Source organism: Sceloporus occidentalis, unplaced genomic scaffold (genome assembly GCF_023333645.1).
Source record: "Sceloporus occidentalis isolate IW3139 unplaced genomic scaffold, rSceOcc1.0.p SCAF_5, whole genome shotgun sequence".
In the NCBI taxonomy this organism is placed as follows: domain Eukaryota; kingdom Metazoa; phylum Chordata; class Lepidosauria; order Squamata; family Phrynosomatidae; genus Sceloporus; species Sceloporus occidentalis.
Window position 1 is genome coordinate 19,764,270 of NW_028316985.1, and position 23,784 is coordinate 19,788,053.

At 43.4% G+C, this 23,784-nt stretch overlaps 1 protein-coding gene across 4 annotated transcripts in view; it reads left to right on the top strand.

Annotated features, from left to right (window-relative positions):
• LOC149311733 (lysine-specific demethylase 5A) overlaps positions 1–23,784 on the top strand; it is a 61,198-nt gene that overhangs the window by 16,251 nt on the left and 21,163 nt on the right. For all 4 annotated transcript variants that reach the window (XM_089527795.1, XM_089527796.1, XM_089527797.1 and 1 more), the window contains 10 exons: positions 2,865–2,953; positions 8,847–9,005; positions 9,558–9,677; positions 10,661–10,819; positions 12,835–13,016; positions 13,573–13,735; positions 15,788–15,907; positions 18,678–18,872; positions 19,005–19,186; positions 19,374–19,498. In XM_089527795.1, coding sequence (XP_089383921.1) covers positions 2,865–2,953; positions 8,847–9,005; positions 9,558–9,677; positions 10,661–10,819; positions 12,835–13,016; positions 13,573–13,735; positions 15,788–15,907; positions 18,678–18,872; positions 19,005–19,186; positions 19,374–19,498 — 1,494 coding nt within the window. The remainder of the gene's footprint in view (positions 1–2,864; positions 2,954–8,846; positions 9,006–9,557; positions 9,678–10,660; positions 10,820–12,834; positions 13,017–13,572; positions 13,736–15,787; positions 15,908–18,677; positions 18,873–19,004; positions 19,187–19,373; positions 19,499–23,784) is intronic.

The window sequence follows — 23,784 nt, forward strand, 5'->3', positions numbered from 1 at the left end:
CAGATACCAAGAACCCACTGTATATGTTAATTTGACCCTTCTTCAAGCCAGTACAAAAGAAATGACTGTGTGGTTGCCAAGAAACTCTCTCAGAACATGATGGCTATGTCACTGTAATTCCTTGTCACATTTGTATTGAAAAGGGTTTTGACAGAAGTTATTGTTGTATGGATACTTATAATATGCTGCTTATGTGTTTAGTGATTGTGCAGGCCAAACATGTCCTGGGCTGGGTTTCTCCCACTGCCTCCTATAACATTACTTTAAGAATATATTTATATGTCTTTGGCCCTGTATAGATGGGCCCTTTGCAGCGCGTCCACGACGTGCTAGGGTTGCCTCGGGGCAGTGCGTGCACACGCCCCGCAACCCTAGCACGTCGTCAGCACGCCGCAGTTGCGCAGCGCCATACAAATGGCGCGTGCAATGATTACATCACAGCTGTGCTGCCTACAAACGGGGCTGCGCAGCTGCGACATAATGGAGCTGTCTCTGGCGCTTTGCGGCGCCACAAAAAGGACCTGCTTTTGCAGCTCCTTCTTTGCTGCACAGCTGCGCAGTGCCGTTTGTAGGCGGTGGTGCTCCTGTGCAGCAAAGAGAGGCGCCGAGGAGGCATCTCTTTTTGGCGGTCTGCACCCCGCCTTTGTTAGATAAAATATGCAATATGCATGGGCCATCCTGAAATTTCAAATGGGCTGTAAGTGGAAATTTTTATAGAATTTAGAGCTAAGAGCAAGAAGTGAAGGCCTTAAAGCAGGGAAATGAACCCTATAACTCCCATCAAAACTTTTTGGTTTACTTTCCATTCCTAGAGATAGCTCACTGGGTTCTACTATACAGTTGCTGTCAATAGAAATGTAGTGTATTTCTTTTTTTTAAAAGAGTTTTATTACATAAAAAGAGAAACACAAACAAGACAAGCATAGTACACATATGTGTCATATATATAGTAGTACAGATAAAACATACAACTTCCTGTTTCGTCAGGCAACCTGCTAACAATGCTATTTTTAACTGTTGTTTTGTGATTATTGCTCTCCTATTTTGGTTCTTGCTTTCTGCATATTTACCCACTCAAATTTTTAGTTTAATATAAGAGGATACATAGGGAAGTATAAAAGTATAAAAGAAAGAAAGTCTTTCCTCATGTAAGTATTGCCCATCGACTGTTATAGTTATTTGTTAAAAAAACAAAAAAACTCAAGATCAATCTTTATTTATAAACTCCACTGTATATAACTTATGATGTCCAAACTGTTTACAATACCATCTTACCTACAACGAACTACCCATTAATTTCACAGTCACCATTCCTTTAAAAGAGTGGTTGTCAAAGAACCCCATTTGTTTTTGAAAAACTCAAAACACCTGTTTCCATCTTTCTAGAAAATTCTCTGATTTTTCGTTCCTCAGTTTTCTTGTCAGCTTATCTAACTCTAATAATTTGTGTAGCTTCAGTAACCACTCCTCAATCTTTGGGACTGTTTTGCTTTTCCAAAATCGAGCATATAACATTCTTGCTGAGCAAATCATATAAAATAAAACACAACCGAATTTTTCCCCCAAGTCCTCATTAATCATATTTAACAAGAATATTTCTGGCTTGTTTTCTAGTTCTATATTTAATATTTTGTTTATCATTTTGCGTATATCAGACCAAAACTTTTTTGCCTTCTTTCATTTCCACCAAATGTGGTATCAAGTCCCTGTCTTCTTTTTGCATTTCCAGCAAAAATATATGGAATTCCCATATATTTTACAGATTTTCACCGGTGTCAAGTACTAATAGATATTATAACAATTTTCTTTTATATCCTGGCACAGGGTATATTTCACTCCTTTTGTCCATGATTTTTCCCATTGTTCCAAGTCTAATGTTCTATATGGCCTATGACCATACCACCCTGAACTCGCCCGATCTCATCTGATCTCGGAAGCTAAGCAGGGTTGGGCCTGGTTAGTACTTGGATGGGAGAAATGTAGTGTATTTCAAAACACAAAGTTTGGGACTTCTAGAGTACTTCAAAAATAACATATACCATAGACTAATTATTCTGTGACTGGTTGTAAATTGCAGCCATGCAAATTATGATACCTCTGTCCCTTAATTCGTTTGATCTGGTTGCTGCTAAATTCAGGCTGTCTTGCATCTCTTCAGGATGCCATGCAGTCTTTGAAACATAGAATCATAGAGTTGGAGGAGGCCACAAGGGCCATCCAGTCCAACCCCTTGCCATGCAGGAAATCTAAATCAAAGCATCCCCGATAGATGGTCATGCAGCCTTTGTTTAAAGACCTCTAAGGGAGGAGACTCCACTACACTCCGAGGGAGTGTGTTCCACTGTCGAACAGCCCTCACTGTCAGGAAGTTCCTCCTAATGTTGAGGTGGAATCTCTTTTCTTGTAGCTTACATCCATTGATAAAGATGTTGAATAGCACTGGGCCTAAGACAGAACCCTGTGGGACCCCACTGGTCACTTCTCTCCAGAATGAAAAGGAGCCATTATTGAGTACTCTTTGGTTTTGGCTGGTCAACCAATTACAAATCCATGTAACAGTTACGTTGCCATAGCCCACATTTCATTAGTTTGTTTGCAAGAATGTCATGAAGAATCCTGTCAAAATGTCATGGGGAATCCTGTCAAAAGCCATACTGAAATCAAGATATACTATATCCACAGCATTCCCTTCATCTAACAAGCTGGTAATTTTAAAAAAGAGAGAGATTAGATTTGTCTGGCATGACTTCTTTCTCTGAAACCCATGTTGACTTTTTGTGATTATGGCATTGCTTTCTAGATGTTTACAGACTCTCTGTTTTAATGATCTGCTCTATATAACTAGTACAATGTTCTCTTTACAGATGAATTACCTCGAAGACGCAAAGGTACACATTCAGAAGCTTTTAGCATGCAGATGAGGCAGAGGAAAGGGGCACTTTCCGTCAACTTTGTAAGTTTGGTTTAGAACATCATAATAATAATAATAAATAAATAATAAATGCTTTATTTGTATACCGCCCTTCTTCCAATCAGGGCGGTGCACAGCATAATAACATATACAATATACAATGTGCAAAGACAATAAAACAGATTAAAATATACATTAAAATCAGATACTAGCCAGCTCATCATTGGCTATCGGGGGGGGGGGGGGGGGGGCTAACTAGAGCTTGTATCGGGGAACGCTCGCTTAAACAGGAAGGTTTTTAAATCCTTCCTGAACTGGGCTAGGGAGGTAGCCGAGCGGAGCTCTATGGGCAGCGTATTCCAGAGGCTCGGGGCCGAGATGGTAAATGTCCTCCTTGCAGTGGAGGCTAGTCTTGCCCCAGGTACCCTCAATAGCTGCTGCCCAGATGTTCTGAGTGTGTGGGCGGATTGTATGGGGAGAGGCGGTCCTCAAGGTATCCTGGGCCCAAGCCATGTAGGGCTTTATAGGTTGTAACCAACGCCTTGTATTGCGCCCGGAAGCAAATGGGCAGCCAATGCAGATCTTTAAGTACAGGTGTTATATGACTGGTCCTGGATGTGCCAGTGACCAGTCTGGCTGCCATATTCTGTACCAATTGTAGCTTCCGGGTATGGTACAAGGGTTGCCCCATGTAGAGCGCATTGCAGAAGTCCAGACGAGAGGTTACCAGAGCATGTACCACCGTTTCAAGGTCCCTCTGGCCCAGGTAGGGACGCAGCTGGCGAATCAGCCGAAGCTGATAACAGGTGCTCCTGACCGTCGCATCCACCTGAGATGCATGGTGGAGCGACGAGTCAAGAAGCACCCCCAGACTGCGTACCGAGTCCTTTACGGGAAGCGTGATCCCGTTCAGGACAGGTGGAACCACCGCCATCCCCGGACCAGGAGAACCTATCACGAGCACCTCCGTTTTCTCTGGATTCAGACTGAGTCGGTTTTCCCTCATCCAGCCCATTACTGACTCCAGGCATGCCACGAGAGAAGAGATGCCATCCCCGGTCACTGCATCAGTCGGAGACATAGAGAAGACTATTTGGGTGTCATCAGCATACTGATAACCCCGCGCCCCATGTCTCTGGATGATCTCTCCCAGCGGTTTCATGTAAATGTTGAAAAGCATGGGAGACAAAATGGCTCCTTGAGGGACCCCAGATGTAAGGGCCCTCTTATCGGAGCACACGTCTCCCAGCTGCACCATCTGGAACCTCCCAGAGAGGTAGGACCGGAACCACTGGAGCACAGTGCCCCCGATTCCCACCTCTGCCAGGCGCTCCAGAAGGATACCATGGTCTATGGTATCGAAAGCCGCTGAGATGTCCAAGAGCACCAACAGGGACACGCTTCCCCTGTCGATGCCCAGACGGAGATCATCGACCAAGGCGACCATGGCCGTCTCAACCCCGTAACCCGCCCGAAAGCCGGTTTGAAATGGATCCAGATAATCCGTTTCATCCAAGATCGATTGAAGCTGGATTACAACCGCCCTCTCGATCACCTTCCCCAAAAATGGCAGCAGTGAGACTGGCCGATAATTACTATGCATCAGGGGGTCGAGGGAGGGCTTTTTTAACAGCAGTTTTATAGTGGCCAATTTCAAGCTGGATGGAAATTGCCCATCCCTCAGAGATGTATTTATAATCCGGTGTAACAACGAGGTTACCACCGGTCCCCCCTGAGCCGCTAGCCATGAGGGACAGAGATCGAGGGAGCAGGTTGTCTTCCCAACGCTTCCAAGGATCTTGTCCACATCATCGGTACTAACCAACTCAAACTGATCCAGTTTAATGGAGTGCACGGAGGCTCTGGACGCCTCTACCCTAGGTTCTGCGATAATGCCGGCGTTAAGACCTTCGCTTATCCGAGAGGTTTTATCTGCGAAGAAGTTGTTAAATTGGTCACAGCAGGCCTTTGAAGGTTCAAGGATCTGGTTCAGGGCAGGAGGGAGCTGAGTTAGCTCCCTGACTACCCTGAACAACTCTGCCGGACGCGACTCCGCGGACGCGACACGAGCACCATAGAACGAGTTCTTAGCTGCTTGTATCGCCTCTCCATAGTCCTCCAAAAGGCGGTCTAGGAGAGCCTTGTCGACTAAGCGTAGGTGTTTCCGCCAGCGATGCTCTAGCCGTCGCAGGACCCACTTCCTTGCCCGGAGGTCTTCCGTATACCAGGGCTTATGTTTGGAAGCAGGCCTGAGAGGGCGCTTGGGAGCGATACTGTGTATAGCCCTGGAGAGACCAGTATTCCAGATACCAGTCAGGGCATCAACAGAGTCGCCGTCATTTCCAACCATGAGCCCCTCTAAGGCTTCCTGGAACCTCTCAGGTTCCATCAGCCTTCGAGGGTGGACCATCCTAATAGGTCCTCCACCCCCGGGGGGGATCTGGGTAGAAGCCTTGATTTTTGCCTCCACGAGGAAATGATCCGTCCATGGCAGGGGGGAAATATTAGTTATTTCCGCTAATGGATTTTCCGCATCCGTACAAAAAACCAAATCCAGTGTATTACCCGCAAAATGCGTTGGACCCGTAATCAGCTGTGACAGGCCCATGGCCGCCATGGTATCCATGAATTCCCGAGCCGCACCGGGTGGAACATAGTTGGCCACGAACGGGATGTTGATGTCGCCCAGGACTAACAGCCTGGGCATCTCCAACATCAGCTCCGCAACCAGCTGTGTCAGCTCGTTAAGGGAGTCTGTTAGCGCACGGGGTGGCCGATACACCAACAGAATCCCTAGACTGTCCCTAGCCTTCAGGGTCAGGTAAATACACTCGATAAAAGAAGTTTGTCGGATGTGGTTCCTGGTGAGAGACAAGGTGTTCTTGTAGACCAAGGCAACATCCCCCCCGCCCACCTAACCTGGGCTGGTCCTTCACCGAAAACCCGGCAGGGAGGGCCTGTGCCCACACGGCATCTCCCTCAGGCCCAAGCCAGGTTTCGGTAATGCAAGCCAGGTGGCAATTACTGTCCTCCAACAGATCATGGAGGATGTGGGACTTGTTGTTGATTGACCTGGCATTGCACAGGAGCAGCGACAGGGTTTGTGGCACGGTTGGAATGACCCTCCGGTCCCTTTGGTTAGGAGGGGGACCGGAAGGAGAGATAGATATTAAGCATCGATCTCGCCTTCCTCTGTAACGCAAGTCCGCCTTCCTACCGCCATACCTCCCCCTGCCCCACACCACCTCAATGGGAGCTCCGTTTACATCGATGTTACCCTCTTCCTCCCCAGCCGAAGCGTTCTCCGCATCCATGCCTTCTCCCTCCCCCTTGCAAACCACAGGAAGAACAGAGGTGTGACACAACAGTCATCCTCTGTTCTAAGCTGACTTGGGCACAGCTCTCTCGCCCCTTGTGCCGCAAAACAGTCCTTAGCCACAAACAACTCCTGGCGCAGTCCAGTGGCTCCCTGATGGTATAGGGACTATAGACAGAGGGAAAACGCCGCTCCGGCGGCAGGAGAGTCCTCTGGGCTGCTGCCCAGGTGAAGGAGGGCGGGCGGCGTCTTCTGGGGGAGGCCGGGAGCCGGCTTTATGGGGCCGCTCTCACCGGCCCCGCCCCCAAGGAAAAACGCCGCTCCGGCAATATTCTGGTACTTGGCTTTTTTTCTTGGTAGGGAATGAAGGAAGTGAAACATTTATGTTTCCCTAAAACTGCTGGAAGATAAGAAAACTAATTAATTGCATTGGTGCTGAGAGCAACTTTGAATTCAGGCTCTAGTAGCTGAAATATCATTAAGACTTTATTTCACATTTTTGTAGTGTTCTTACAAAAGGCATCTATCAGATGAGAGGTGTTGAAAATGCAGAATATTCTCTTTATGATTAAAATCTTGAATTAGTGTTACAAAGTAGAGTGTGTGCTAATCTGGAGAGCTGCTTGTTTCTATGTAGTATAGCTGCAGAAGGTTTCTCAAAGTAGCCTTAGCTTTATTTTCAAGCAAGGTGCACAGTGGCTTTTAGGCATTGCTAACTGCAGAATTTGTAGGTAATTCTTATTGGCGGGATACAGACGGGCAAAAAGGGGTGTATTCATGACGTCATGAAGGTAGAGCCTTCAGACGGCCCTTACCTGAATGCCGCCATGAACACGCCCCCCGCACGCCCCAAGCGGGAAGAGGCGGCATTAAAAAGGTGCTGCTTTTCTCCGCTTCTTTTCCGTTTGATGCGCAGCTGCGCAGCTCTGTCTGTAAGCTGCTGCACCGGTACGCCAGAATTGCTACGCCGCTAATTTAAGTTGCCCATTTAAAAGCTCCGAGTCAGCTGCGTCGCATAATGAGTCGGGGTCCTGGAACATGCGCAGTTTGCAGTCAGGCTTTAATTGCAGCGTCAGCTGCCATGCAGGTGTGGAAGCTGCAGCACAGCTGCAGCGCATTTTAAGACTCGTAACCCTAACCCTAACCCTAACCCTAACCCTAGAGCAACATGTACGCATGCGCTGCTTGGAAAGTTTGGACTTTAAAGTGAGCCCCTACACACATTCCTGTGCCATTTTCACCTAACAATAAAAACCCCTAAAACTGTAAATATTTACATATATACAAGGGAGGTGATGGGGGATGGCAGGGGGACAGCGGTGGCAGCCGAGACAGCTGTAGCTGTGCATTGCAGATTCAGCAAGAGCGCGGGGACCAAAGGAGAGGAGGCATCTATGATGCTGGTGACACTGGCAAAGTGCAAGCGGACAAGGATGCCAACACCAGCTGATCACCAGCTGGCAGGAGACCACCATTGTTCTTGGGCAGAGCGGGGGGAAAAGTTTTAAAGGGGCTTGGGCGCTTTAAATGTGCCCATAGGCTTTCTGCCACCGCTGCTTAGCGCTGCAGCTGCGCAGCTGCACACCCGCCAGCCGGCAAAGGAAAAAAAAAAGCCCCGTTTTTGGCCACCCGTGAGGAAGCTGCCTCTCTCTTTGCAGCGTCCTCCGAGGCGGCGGTTTGGAAACTGCGGGTCCGAAACGGCCCCAGGTGAGGCGTCTTCACTGCCCCCCATGTGGAAGCCCCATCTCCTGAGCCACGCCCCCGGGGCGGGCGGTCTGGAGGCTCCATATTCAGCAGAATACACCTCCAAGACGTCTTCCCCTGCCCGTCTGTATCCCGCCATTGTATCACAGAAGAAGCTTATGTGAAATCAGTAATCAAAACAACCTTCTACTTTTGTTTGGAGAATGTGAGAAATTTGGGGCAATTAATTAGTCTAATTATGTGCCGCCAATAACTTGTGCTAATTAGAATTAAGTATGAGATGTTATCACTGAATTTTGCATAACTTTGCATGGAATGCAAGTGAGGATTATATTTTAATAGGAAAGCTTGATAATTCTTAGTTTGCATTTAGAAATGACAATTCTAAGCTTTTGAGATTATAGTCTTGTGCAGTTAGCCTTTATTGTTGGCTAAACCACTCTACCCAGCTTGCAGTAGAGCTCTAAATGAAAAGAGTAGGCAGAGCACTATCATACACATGTTTACTCAGAAGTAAGTTCCAGCACTTTGAGTAAGATTTAATTCTAGTTCAATTTGTGTAAGATTGCTATTTTTAAGATGTTGTAATGGAATATAAATTTTACAAGATTTTTATGTTTCCCCACAACATGTGATAGTGGGGCCCATAAAGGTTACTTGCCCTGATGTACATGGATGGCATTTGATATATTTCCTTTGTCTGTTACTGAATTCAGTAACTGCTATCTTTGGCATATGTTCATAGGACACTGATGTGCAATCTTTCATGTTCAGAGACAAAATGAAAGTTTCTTTAGAACTGCTTTATAGAGGGAATCTAAATGTTTGCTGTATTACATTCCAAGTAGGTTGGTTTGGCAATTCCCAGCTTATGCCTAAATATCTCATTATACAAGAGGTTGTCTTTTTTTACAGGTTGATCTGTATGTATGCTTGTTTTGTGGTCGGGGAAACAACGAGGACAAATTGCTACTGTGTGATGGGTGTGATGACAGCTACCATACCTTTTGTTTAATACCCCCTTTGCCTGATGTGCCGAAAGGTGACTGGAGATGCCCCAAATGTGTTGCTGAGGTACAATTTTTTTTTGGGGGGGGGGGGGGAATATTTGAAATATTGAGTGAGAGATTTCCTCTTGCAGAATTTGCTCCAGAAGATGTCTGGAAGGATTTTAATTAAGAGACATTCTCATTCAATGACATAGCAAAACAAGCTTCTTATGGAAGAACACTTATCTGTGCCAAACTTAGAAGCAAAGATTGCTAGAAAAGCTGAGCATCTGCTCCCACATGTCTTGCTCCAAAAATTTATCTCGGTTCCAGTATCACAAATCGGTTATAGCTTGGTCTTCTTTCCATATCTTTCTTGACTTTTTCAGTCCTGTAATGTATTGCAGCAGGTGCAGGCACTCAGTATTCTGGAAATCAGGTCCACTGACACACGCTCTTTGCTGAATGTGCTAGTTGGCTTCGTTCATTTATCCACCTAGATAGTTGTTTTGTGTGGAGAAAATGATGAAAGCCTAATATTTACTTACACTTGATCATGCAAAGTAACTTATCTTATATTGGAGTAATACGACAACCATAATCATGGCTGAGGAAGACAATCTTTTCCTGTTTTTAGGAGTGCAATAAACCACGTGAAGCCTTTGGATTTGAGCAGGCTGTTCGGGAGTACACCCTCCAGAGTTTTGGTGAGATGGCAGACAACTTCAAATCTGATTATTTCAACATGCCAGTCCATGTAAGTATGATATTGCTTATTTATATGAGAGTGTGTGCGACTGTGCCCCCACTCTGCTTGTTTTGAGATGTGTGGGATGACTTAAAATATTTTCACCAACACGCTGAACTTTGAGAAGTTTTCATGCACTGGGTGTTACTTCTGGGAGGTGGGTGAACAAGATGTCTGGAGCATGGGACTTCCACCCTCTGGGGGTGGGACGTCTCTGGAGACAGCTAAAGGCATGGGAGGGCAGGGCCTGTTCCTACTTTTCCCCCAACCTCCAGTCTTTCCGCTTGCCCTCAAAAATGATTTTATGTGCCAGATAGGGCATGTGTGCCATCAGTTCATCACCATGGTCCTAGAGGCACGAGATCTCATCTGATATTGAAAGTTAGACCTGTTTAGTACTTGTATGGAAGACTACCAAGGAATACCAGGTACTGTAGGCTATATTTCCAAGGAAGGAACTGGCAAAGCCACCTCTGCATGTTCTTTGCCTAGAAAACTCTATGAAATTAATGAGTTTGCCATAAGTCAACAGGTGATGTGAAGGCACATAAACAGTCCCCCATTGCAGTAAGAAGACTGGTATGGTGGAACATCTCCTGGATCATCCCCTGCAAACAGATATACACACTTGGGTCAAGAAGTAGCATTTTTCTAAGTGCCACTTCCACACTGAAGTGGTTATGTGACTGCTTGCTTATCTTCACCCCAACACACTTGATCTTCTTTGCACATTTCAGTCTGTTTGCCAGAGAGAAGGAAACATTCAAATGTGGTTTTCTCCAGCTCATATCTGAATGGTACAGGATAGAAGGCAAAAAAGCATTATTTCACAGCTTTTACTCACATTACATCAAGCACATAAACTGTTCTTTAAACTTTAAATGGGGAAGCACTCTTGCAAAAGTGCAACTATTGGTGTATACTAGTTAAATGTAGAACGGTACCCTTAAAAGTTGAACTCTCTTCTAATGCTGTTAACTGTGCACTTTCAGATGGTTCCCACTGAATTGGTAGAGAAAGAATTTTGGCGGCTGGTGAGCAGCATTGAGGAGGATGTAATTGTGGAGTATGGAGCTGACATTTCATCCAAAGACTTTGGAAGCGGTTTCCCTATAAAGGATGGGAGGAGAAAATTAATGCCAGAAGAGGAGGTGTGGTTAAGAGACTCAACCTGCATGTGGTTTTACATAGTAGAAAGCTAGTTCTGTGTTTATTATTTTTATGTTTGGAATATTGCAGTATTGATAAGAGGCAGCAACTTTTACACAGCTATCTACTGGCTATAATCAGGCCTGTCACCTAAAATGGTATGGCAAATCCCAAGCCCTCCAGCAGAACACATCATCCTCCAATGCAGCTCTGCTAGGTGGCAGTGGTGCTGTTCAGAGCCCTGGGCTCCATGGTATCATGTTAATTACTCTGCAGCTGATGGCCTAGTAGGATGTGATGCAAGTGTGGTAATGGGTAATCTGACGGGACCCCCATTATATACCATGAAGTTACCTTTTACCTCTTCCTTACCAATGGTCTCTGGTCCTTGACACTGCCCGATTTTCATCCTTTACACACACTCTTAAGTACAAGAGCTAGGGTCCCAAGTCTCTTTCTCTTACTAATTCACTCTATTAGGTAGCATGTTTGTGCCTATACTGTTATGAATTTGCTTAGTCAGAAACTTCTTTTGAAACAAACATGCATTAACTTTATTTATAAACATGTAGCAAAAATGTAGCTTATTTAAGACAGTTTCACAGATGGTATAGTTACAATATTTGCAGTGAATCAACAGTTGTAGGCATTTGCCTTCTCAGTTTCCTTTAATTCTTAACTCTTCTAAGGCTAAACTGTTCCTTTGTGCCTGTGAACTATTCTCTTCTGCCTCTCAACCTTTTACTCCTTTAACAGAACTCTGAAATCCACCAAGGAACTCTTCACTGAACTTCAACTAAAACCTCAGTTGAGTTTAACTGACTTTCAACTGACTGTTAATTGTCACTCACTCTTCCCTTTTATAATCACTCCTCTCACAGCAGCCTTTCCCTTACAGCTAGTTTGAACCAGGATTGGCTGTTGGGAAATCAAGTCTGCCTAGTGACTCCACCACAAGTAGAGTTTGTGATATTTGTACATTTGCTGGCTAGCATTGTCAAGTTAATGATAGTACTGATCCCCATTGTTGACATGTTGGGTAGGAAAAGAACATAATTTAACATGGTTGGACCAGCCAGTACACAACTATAGGTTGTGAGTGCTGCTTGGGACCTCTGCATGCTTACTACTGGTAAGTGGCAAGTTGTGGGCCTATGCACAAGGATCATGATTCTGCCAGGGTCCCCACCAAGCAGAGCCTTCCCTCGGTCTCCATAATTGTAATAAAGAGTTTAGGGGCTAACTACATCTTTCATTTCAGTTTCTTATTAACAAAGTACCATAGTGGCTTTGAAAAGGAGATAATTTGCTTTGTAAAAGGCAAGAGGATAGCACTTAACTAAATCTTCCCTTCCAACTGTTTCCTTCATTAAATTCTCATGGATACTTTAAAATATTTTCCCTCTCTTCTGTGGGGATACACTTAGGTCTGGAACTGCAATAAGTGTAAAAGCAATGGGGAAGAGTAAGGGGAAAGTCCTTCTCTTTCCAAAGGCACCTTGAAGGCACTTTATAATGAAGAAGGATATTAAGTTATATATGCTTGCAGTGTGATATGTAGTTTGTCTGTGGAATGTATCCTGGTGTTACATTTGATCTAGCTTGAAGATTGACCTCCAAGTGATATCTGCAAAACCAAAGAGCTTACTTTCTTCCATAAAACAAGAGGTTTGGTTTGCTGCTTATGTGCAAACTCATCAACCTAGGTGAAGTATTATAACTGAACAAGCAAAATGTCTGCTGTAGCAGATATGGTACATGTGGAGGGATGATATTAGGACATGTAGTGCTTCCTTCCCAAGGGAATTTTTTTGAATGAAGGCTGGACTGGACTGTGTCAGAGACAGAGGGTAGGTTTTTCCATCAGTGCAGAGTATTCTCTGGTCTCCTCCCAGAAGTTTGAAGATCAGATACAAGATCTGAAGAAATAGGTTTCCCAGCTGTTCTATTGTGGTTTATAAACTATCATTAAGCTGCCGTTTGTCCACTTCATTTACAGTCCTTTTTCTCTTGGCAGGAGTATGCCCTTTCTGGATGGAATCTCAACAACATGCCAGTACTGGAACAATCTGTCCTCGCTCATATCAATGCTGATATTTCTGGCATGAAGGTGCCTTGGCTTTATGTGGGGATGTGCTTCTCCTCTTTCTGCTGGCACATTGAGGATCATTGGAGCTATTCTATCAACTACCTTCATTGGTATGAACTATTACTATACAGGGGTGCATGTATGTATGCCCAGGATGTTGATGATAGTGATGTTTAGTATTTTCTGGGATGTTAATACAAGCTATTTGTTCAAAGCAGAAGAACAGTACTGTAAGTAAAACTGTTACTGTTTTGTAAGCAAAAAGTCATTAATAAGAGGTAGGTACATGTTTAATTTGATAAATACTTCAGATAATGGGGATGTGTAGTGTAATGTTTGTGAGCCTTTTGAGGCTGTTGAGAACATCTATTGTATCTTTACTAACTATTGATTGGTATTTTTAAACTTTGTTATTACAACGCAGTTAAAATAAGCAAATATTTTGTGGCTCTTTAGTCTTCAGGGTTATGCTGGAAGTTCATGATCAAGTTGACTATTCTTGACCTGAAGCATGCTATTATCCAGTTCAGTCTGTTTTTGGAAAAATTCCCAAATTGCAACTTGAAGAGTTGGCCTATATTTGTAGTCAAGGGTTGGGATGGTTCATACAGGATGCCTTATATGACAGCTGCTTTCTGTTGGATAATGGATTCTCTGCTCTGCTAGGGGAGAACCAAAGACATGGTATGGAGTACCATCTCATGCAGCTGAACAATTGGAAGAAGTGATGAGGGAGTTAGCTCCTGAGTTGTTTGAGACTCAGCCTGATCTTTTACACCAGCTGGTCACCATCATGAATCCTAATGTGCTTATGGAACATGGAGTGCCTGTAAGTACTTCAGATTCTTTATTTTTTCTGTAGGCTTCTCGTGTATCTTGTCAGGTGATTCAGACCAGCATTATACATATTTCTGATCCATTTCAGTACAGATTCAGTTAGGGGGTGGAATCAGTTATATCAGGTTGAGATGACACTCAGTTCATTGTCTCTCATACCAGTCCAACAATAGAATTGGCACCTAAGTTTAAGATAGAGTGATTAAGGGCAAACAAGTGAAGCTTAAACCAGATGAAGAGAGAAGTGCTCTCAGCTACTAGAACCTCAGACTGACAGTCAGTACTTAGGCTTTTTTGAGTTTGCAGATCCACTGAAAAGTATGGCTTGCATCTTGCCGGGGTCCTAGTCTTAGTCTTTTACTGAGTTATGGATCTGAGTTTACTTCTGGACATTCCTGGTGTATGTGACCAGGATTCTGTTTGTTGGATTTTATCTAGTGTGCTACTTACCTGTTGTTTCAAAGGATGGCTCTTTCCTTTGTGACACATAACTTAATTATTTTGAAATTGTTTTATTGCAGAGTGTGCTTTCTGTGGGGCTGCCTTTGGGGGGGGGGAATCAGTTGGTCCTGTATTCAGCAGGTAAAGCTAGTCTTAGGAATTATATGACTATGCTTTAACAACTGCTTCACTATTCCTAGGCTCAAATTAAAATGTTGGTTACATATCTTTAAATTCATAAATGTAATGTGATAAGATAACTGGATAGACCAGGTTCTCCCATATAGGTTGTTCCATTCTGTGTTCTGGGGCACACAGGAGGAAGCTTTGCTCACTAGACTCAGTGACCGAAGCTCATTTGATTGTGGGGAGAGTGGGGTCTCTGTTGAGGCTCCTATTAAAGTAGTTTACAGTCTTAGTGTTAAACACCAAAAGTACAATAAAAAAACAAGTGATAAAGCAGTAAAACATTAAAATATTTTATTGAAAAACTTAAAATGTTTATTTATCAAGGCACATTCATATTAATAGATAGTGGTAAGGCCCTGCACTGAGAGCTTGCCTACTTTCCAAGATCAACTGCAAGATATCCTTTACGTCTTCCTAGTATTTAATTGGTAGGGATATGGTTTAAGTCAGAAATGACTTGATACACAAAAGCAACAACAACAACATGGTAGAGAACTTTTTCAGGAGTTGTTTTTAGCCAATGGAACTCCCTTCTCTTAGAGGTCCACTTGCCCTGCACTTGAAGGGTTTTCACTATCAGAAGAAAACCTTTTTCTTTGGCAAGCATTTGACTTGTACTGTTTGAGGCTAACTGAAAGAAAGAAGCTGGTAGCATGAGCTTTTGTAGACTTGAGTATCTGAGGAAATCGACTTGAGTCTATGAAAGCTCATGCTACCAGCTTCTTTCTTTCAGTTGGTCTCAAAGGTGCTGCAAGATCTTTTTGCATGATTTTCCAGACTAATATGGCTTTGAATTCCAGACTAACACACCTTTGAATTCTACCACTGTTGCTGATGGTGTTAGCTGATCCCAGGCATTCATGATATATTCGATGGGGATCCTCCCAGCTCCTCCCATTACCACTGCCCTCCAACTTGCATCAATCTAGAGCTTATAATGGCTTGCAGAATGATCCATTGTGAGACTCATTTGCTATAATGCCATCCTGGCCTTCTATCTTTTCAATTTGTAAAAACCCAGTCAGGCTTTGGAAGAAAGAAGTTAGGTTTTGCTAACTCATTAGACAGTTGCTAAGTCTACCTCTCTTAGGCACAGTTCCCCTCTTAGTTGAACTAACATTGCAGGGTGTGTTGTGTTCCATATGTGTTTAGTTCTTAGATCGGCAATATGTGATTTTACTTACAAAATGTTTGAAAGATGTTTCTCCTGGGGATTCACCACATGTGATTCAAAGTGCTTTGTTTCAATATGTTTGTTTTTAAAAGCAACTTCCTTTCTTATGGACTTAGTTGAAATGTGGGAAAAGGATGTAGCTGTTAGACTCATTCTGATGTTGAGTCTGGAAAACTGGTGTCATGTGATAATACTCTTTCTTCTCTGAATCTGGCGTTTCTCATTGGCTTTGTTTTCTAGGTGTTCCGGACCAATCAGTGTGCTGGCGAGTTTGTTGTGACTTTTCCACGTGCCTATCACTCTGGATTCAATCAAGGCTACAACTTTGCTGAAGCTGTGAATTTTTGCACTGCTGACTGGGTGTGTAGACATATAGCATTACCTGGCCTGTTGCTTAACTGGGCACTCTTACATTAAAGAGCAGCTAAGAAGTATAATTTTGATTAATCCTGAAGTATAAATCCTGGTAATCTAGCTATCTGCTGTCTTTTCAAATCTTTACTTGCCTTTCTTAAAAACATGAAATACATGATGTATGAATGAGTGACTTATCAAATAGTTTTGTTTCCTGCACAGGCATAGTGTGCAGTAATTAAAATTATGCACTAGTATAGATGAACTGTAAATTGCTGCATGGTAAGATGTGTTAAATCAATATTTTTAGAATAAGCAAATGGGAAGAAATACTATAAAAGCAGAAAATAGAAAACATCAATAATTTGCCCATGGGCAAATCTTTCCCTACTCCTGTTTACTGTGTGTTTTTGTGTGTCTTGGCAGTATTGTTGCCTTTATTTTGTTAGTATCCTGCCTTTTCTCACTTATAGGGCTGATAGTTGTTAGCATAAAAACACACACTAAACAGGGGTGGGGAAAGATTTGCCCATGAGTCATGGGCTACACTTTAGCAGCCCATAGAACCCTTTTCTAATACCCCAAAGACTTCCAACCACTTTCTCCATTTTTAATATTTTTGTGGCAAAAATTTCACCATAAAGGTGCACAAGAAGGCCTGCAAATGTGTACAAATATGCTAAAAGCCTCCCCCCCCTCTGTAATCTTCATTTCCCTTTGAGGTGAAGTAGACAGTCAGAAACGAGCAGCCATTGGCCGTTCTGGCTGCAATCAAGCCAGGACCGCAGCAACCGCACAGCTAGCTCCCAAAGTAGGCAGCCACCTGCGGTCCCAAACTGCTGCTCAGGAGCCAGATTAAAATGGCTCGTATTTGTAGTGGTTTCAGGCTCTCTTTGGTGGCCTCAGAGTGGCTTCTGGCTGCTTTCGGGGCATACGTTGTAGAAACGCCACACACCCAAAGTGGCCGGAAGCTGCTTCATTTAGCCCGTTTGTTTTGGGCCTTTGCTTCCCATCTAAAATGGCAAAAGAAAGAGATGCAAAATCACTTCACTTGCCATTTTGGAGAGGAAGCCAAGGTATTTTGGCATGCTTAGTGTATGTATGTACAGTGGGCCTTCAGTATCCATGGGGGATCTGTTCCAGACCCCCACACAGATACCAAAAATCCTGCACCACAATTAGGGACAATGGGACAAAAGTCCCTCGCCCCATCCTCCTTTCTTAACTTTTTCCTTTTTCCCTCTTTGCCCTGGCTTCACTTTGAGGGCAGAGTCTGCTGCCCAGTCATCTGGGGCTGGGGCCAAGGCTTGAGTTTCGGGGCCCTGTCCCCAGGCCTAGCACCCAGGATGGAGCCTCTGGGCTCTGAAACCCAAGCCCCGGCCCTGGCCCTGGCCCTCTCTGACCAATGGGGCTCTGGGGCTTGATTTGGAGTCCTGTTGGTTGGAAGGAGCCAGCACCAGGGCTGGGGCTTGGGTTTCAGAGCCCAGAGGCTCTGTCTGGGCTGGTAGGCCTGGGGATGGGGCTTAGAGACTCAAGCCTCAACTCCAGCCCTAGCTAGGACTGACCGGGTGGCAGACTCCACCCCCAAAGTCAAGCCGGAAGAAGGTAAGAGAGGAGAAGGGGGAAATAGGAGGGGGACAAGGGACCTTTGTCCCCAATGGTCAAATCCACAGATGGCAAGTCCACAGATGAGCAGGGCCCACTGTATCTGTCCATGGAGATTGGAAAGTTTGCCCCCTGTGCAGCTGCCCCTACCCTAAAATAGTGATTGACAAATACCTAAACTTACAACTTTCATTGTTTTCGCTGTACTCCCAGAGATCTACAAGTAGCTGAAAGCAGATAACATTTTACTTAAACTTCGAAAGCTTGTACTGATATATTTTTAATTTCAGATTATCATGTAAAAATAGAAGCCTAACGTATTTTATTTTAAAACACGTGACATTGTTCCAGTATCACAATAATTTTCTGTGCAATTTCAACTAATATTTATAAAGCCCTATTTTCATGTTTGCCCACTAGAACTAGAACTATATTTCTAGACTAGCTGATCTCCAACCTTACTTTTTTATTACTCTGATATTTATATTTGACAGCATATTTGGAGATAGCCAAAACCATATTTGTATAACCTGCTCTATCAACTTTACCAACATGTATACCAAGTTGGTATTTTCATACTGCATTAAAATGAAACAAAATTGTATTTATATAGGATGGCACCAATTTAGGTAGACTTCTCTTTGCTTTTATGGTTTTCTTCTTTCATAAGGACTGTTAACACATCCTTTTTTTTTTGCACTGAGTTTTCCAGGTATTATGGAGAGAAGATCCTTCTAGGGAGATTTATTGTCCAGTGTCATATGTTGTGTGTATGTTCTTTTATCACATTGTTTATATTCCTTTACAATTTCTTCTAATGGTGTTCAGTTTCTTCTAATGGTGTTATTGGTTCAGACTATCTGTGGGAGGGGTTGATTTTAAAAAGGCTACTCGAGACTTCTTTTCCTTAATGTGAAATGAAGCCCATGGGATCCAGAACGAACAAAACTATGGCCCTCACCTTTTCTCCCCTTCTCAAGTAACCTCCAAGGAACCTCTTACTATGATCTCTGGATCTCTAGTAATAATTGCCTACTTCCTTTAAAGAGATATTTTAAGCCTGTTTTTCTCATTCTCTCCTCACCTCCAATGTGAGGGTTTAAGAGGAGCAGATAGAAAAGCAACCTGCTTTGACAAAGCTCTAAATCAAAATTGTTTCCTGCATTTCTAGCTTCCGATAGGGCGGCAGTGTGTAAACCATTATCGACGATTGAGGCGTCATTGTGTGTTCTCTCATGAAGAGCTAATCTTCAAGATGGCGGCAGACCCTGAATGCTTGGATGTTGGACTGGCTGCCATGGTCTGCAAGGAAATGACTCTTATGACAGAAGAGGAGACACACTTAAGGGAGTCTGTTGTGCAGATGGTGAGTTCAGGGAAGCTTGAACTATTTGGACTGAGCAAGCAAAATGTGATCAGCTTTGAGAGGAAGATTTTCCCTCTGACTACAGTTTGTATTAGATAGCATTTTCTTTTCCTTTCTTTCTTTTGGTATTAGGGGGTGCTGATGTCAGAGGAGGAGGTTTTTGAGCTGGTTCCAGATGATGAGCGTCAATGTGTGGCCTGTAGAACCACATGCTTCTTGTCGGCTCTTACGTGTTCCTGTAACCCTGAGCGGCTTGTGTGCTTGTATCATCCAAATGATTTGTGTTCATGCTCTATGCAGAACAAATGTCTAAGGTATGGTTTTCTCATTTTCCCCTACCCATCTTACTTTAAGACTTATTTGCCATCTTTACACTGGATATATTGAGATTCCCAGTATGTACAATCTGAGAAAACACAATGTTATTAATATACTTCCTTCTTCATGCGTACCTCATTTGAGAATTGCAATTTGTTTGAAAGCTTTTTCCCTCCCTTGCAGATACCGGTATCCATTAGAGGATTTCCCTTCCTTGCTGTATGGCGTAAAAGTCAGAGCACAGTCCTATGATACATGGGTCAGTCGTGTTACAGAGGCACTCTCTGCCAACCTCAATCACAAAAAAGGTTAGATAACAGCTGTGTTTCCTTTAGGGATCTTTTACAAGATGCCTTGTCAACAGGTAATTGGAAAGCACATGATGGACATTGCGCAGAACCAAATCCTTGGAGCAGGAGCCCCAGCTTCAAGAACTCACTCATCCTTTAAGGTTACTGAATGATGTTGGACTAGTCATCCTCTCTTAGCTTAAACTTTCACACAGGTTTGTTGTGAAGATACAGAAAATGATGTGGGACCGTGAATGCCAGCTTACGCTCACTGGGGAAAGAAAATGATAATAACATACTGAGCAGACAGTTCTACTACTAATTCTGATGTACACACAGAATAACAGATCAAAAAGCATTTCATCTGTGGTTGTTTTCACTTCCCATGTTTTCACTTGCTTAAACAGTGGTAGATCAGAACTAGAACTAGGCGAGGCATCATTTTCATTGTGCCAATTTTCTGTATTAAAAAAACTGATGAAAGTTAATTAAAGAACTGATGAAAGTCTGGTGTATTGCACTAGAAAATACATTCAAATACAACAATTCCTGATAATTCAGTAACACTGAATTATGATTTATAATTTAAAAATGTAAAAGCCATACAAATTGGCTAAACTTCATACATATACATATAGAGCACAATTAAACAATATGCCAATAATATAATACATATAGAGCATGTTTAAACAACTTGCTAATAACTAGCACTGAGGCCCAATGAAAGAGGGAGACCAAAAAAAAAAACAAAAAAAAAAAAAACAACCACCTGTTAAGTTAAGATAACATTGAAAATGTATTTTATTCAACGCTTAAATGTTATCATAGTCACAAAACCTCAAAGTTGGTGCCTTCAGGACCTGGCACTGCCTTAATAGCTGAAGTCTGTCACCCAAATAGAAACTGGCCACACAAAAGAATTTTAGGTTTTTATTCATCAAATCATTTACATGTGGTTTTTAAGTCTAAAAAGAAATGTGATGCTTTACATTTGGAGTTCCTGAGATGTTGTTTAAAATACCTTTCTTCATACTATTCAAGATCAGGTTTTTGAAAGGCATGGGAATAGGCTTTTTACTTTACTTAAAACTTGCTTTTCAGGCATCTTCTGAACATTAGGGAAATAGTTTGTGATACAGCACTTTGTGGCTGTTGCTGTTTGGGTTGGGGACATATGATTGATTTTAGATACTATAGGTGTTGCAGAGTTACGGAACTTGCCTTCAAAACTACGTTTGAAGGGGTGTTGGAGAAAATATGCATTTGGCCTAAATTAGCTTTCCAAGTGAATAGCATGGAATTACATTTTGGAGATGTTTAAAATTCTTGCTTCTTTTCAGTACTGCATATTTTGGCTTCTGTTTCTTCTATTAAAAATACAACCAGTGGATCAGTTGCTTAAGATTGTCTGATATTCTAGCCCAATCTTTTCTATAACTTGATTCAGGGTTAATTTGTGCAATTTGGCTCTAAAAATTAGTAAGTTGCTCACTGGACAGATGTGATTGACTTTGGTTTATTTCACACAGTGTGGTGATAATAATGTTGTAGATAATCAGTGTAGAGTGTCTAGTTCAAAATCCAGCCACCTTTTCCTGATAAGGGGTTCCACTTTTTTGAGGCACTGTTAGCAAATGAATGAAGTTTAACTAGTTAGCTCACCAGGGGAAGTATTTGATTGCCTGCCGACTTGTATTTGATCTCCCTTTCCAGAAAACAGGTTGAAATATTGGCATAAATTGAAGACATCTTGACTAGAGTGTGCAGAGAAAAGATTTTTTCCTATAAAGTCTGGCTGACAATGAAATTATGTTTGCAATATATTACATGCTGTAATGTGCCAACTCAGCATTTAAATTCAGTATTCTTGAGGCTCTAAATACCCCAAAGGTGCCAGATCCCATCTGATCTTGGAAGCTAAGCAGGGCGAACCCTGGTTAATTGGATGGGAGATGGCCAGTGGATAGCAGGTAATATATCTGCTGTAGGCAAAACTACCCAGGGACGTAGCCAAGGGGGGCGGGTTCTTGGGGTCCGGACACCCCCCTTCCATTAGAAAAATGAATGGTGTGTGCTGCTGCTGCGCCGCCGCACCCAAGCCCCGTTATAATGGTGGCACTTAGTCTGGACCCCTCCTTCCTAAAATCCTGGCTACATCCCTGAACTACCTCTGACTATTTCTTAAGAAAACTGTATGAAATTCATGGGGTTGCTATAAGTTGATAAGCAGCTTGAAAGCAATAATAATAATAATAATAATAATAATAATAATAATAATAATAAGTTATTTATATTTACCACCTCTCCCACAGATTGAGGTGGGATTATATCATTAAAATGATACATAGTACAAAGTACAATCAATAAAACACTAATACTGAATTCACCAACATTCCTATTCTCTAAAATAGCAATTCATCAATTAGCCAACAATCATAATCAAGAGTGGGGCGATCATCATAACCTTTTATATGGAATCTGGTGGATAAGCCTGCTGGAAGAGATCTGACTTGAGTGCCTTCTTAAAGGCCTTTAAGGTAGTGATAAGACGGATCTCTTCCAGTAGGCCATTCCATAATTTGGGGACTGTGGCAGCGAACGCCCTATGGGTGGTTGTCATTAACATGGTATTATGATGTTCCAATAAAAATTTCCCAGATGTTCTAAGAGTGCGGGGCGGATTATGTAGGGAGAGACTTTCCTGCAAGTAACTCGGGCCTGAGTCATGTAGGGCTTTAAAGGTACAGTGTGCCTGCATTATACGTGGCTTTGAGCTGACGCTTAAAGCCGTGTGGGAGCGCGCAGGGCAGCGTGTCCCATTAGAATAAATGGGGCGCGTGTGCGCTGCTGCGTGCATGAGCCCCATTCATTTGAATGGGGCTCGAGCATACGCGGGATGTTGGCTTACACAGGGGGGTCTGGAACGGATCCCCTGTGTAAGCCAAGGGTACACTGTAATAACCAACACCTTGTACTGCACCCGGAAGCTAATTGGCAGCCAGCGAAGAGATTTCAATACTGGTGTTATATGGTCAAACCTAGGTGTCCCAGTGACCAATCCGGCTGCCACATTTTGAACCAATTGAAGCTTCCAAACTCGGTACAGGGGTAGCCCCAAGTAGAGCGCATTACAGAAATCTAAACGAGAGATTACCAGTGCAAGTACCACTGCTTCAAGGTCCTTTCGGTCCAGGTAGGAATGCAGTTGGTGTCAACCAAAGCTGATACCAAGCATTCCTGGCTGTTGCCTCTGTATGCGATGACAGCTGGAGAGACGGATTAAGGAGTACTCCCCGACTGCGGACCTTGTCCTTTAGGGGAAGTGTGATCCCATCCAGGGCTGGTTGACAAATCTCCATCCCTGGACTTGGGGTACCTATCGCAAGTAGCTCCGTTTTCTCTGGATTCAATCTGAGTTTGTTTTCCCTCATCCAGCCCATTACCGACCCAAAACAGGCATCCAGAGGAGAGATGCCACCCCTAGTCACTGCAGTAGTCGGAGATATAGAGAAATAGATTTGGGTGTCATCAGTGTACTGATGGCACCACGTCCCATGTCTCCCGATGATCTCACCCAGCGGCTTCATGCAAATGTTGAAAAGCATGGGGGACAGAATGGCGTCCTGAGGGACGCCAGATGTCAGCTCTCTCTTAGAGGAGCAGCTGTCCCCCAGCATCACCATCTGGAATCTGCCTGAGAGGTAGGACTGGAGCCACTGGAGCGCAGTGCCCCCAATGCCTAACTCCCTCAGGTGTTTCAGAAGGATACCATGGTCTATGGTATCGAAGGCCGCTGAGATGTCCAAGAGCACCAACAGGGTCACACTTCCCCCGTCGATGCCCAGACGAAGATCATCGACTAAGGCGACCGTGGCAATCTCAACTCCATATTCCGTCCTGAAGCCAGTTTGAAATGGGTCTAGATAATGGGCTTCATCCAAGACAACCTGGAGCTGGAAAGCAACTGCCCTCTCAATCACTTTGCCCAAGAATGGTAAAAGGGAGACCAGTCTATAGTAGTTTCTCACCAGGCGATCCAGGGAGAGTTTTTTCAAAAGCAGTCTAACAACTGCGTGCTTTAGTTCGATGGAAATCTTCCTTCCCTGGGGGATGCATTAATTATAGATTGTAGTAATGTTTTTGTTGCATTCCCTCCCTGTGCGGTCAGCCATGATGGGCAAGGATCGAGGGGGCATGTTGTCTTCCTAACACTTCCAAGAATCTTGTCCACTTCATCGGTATTTACAAATTCAAATTGATCTAGTCTAACATAGTTCACAGAGTCACTGGACACGTCTTTTTCT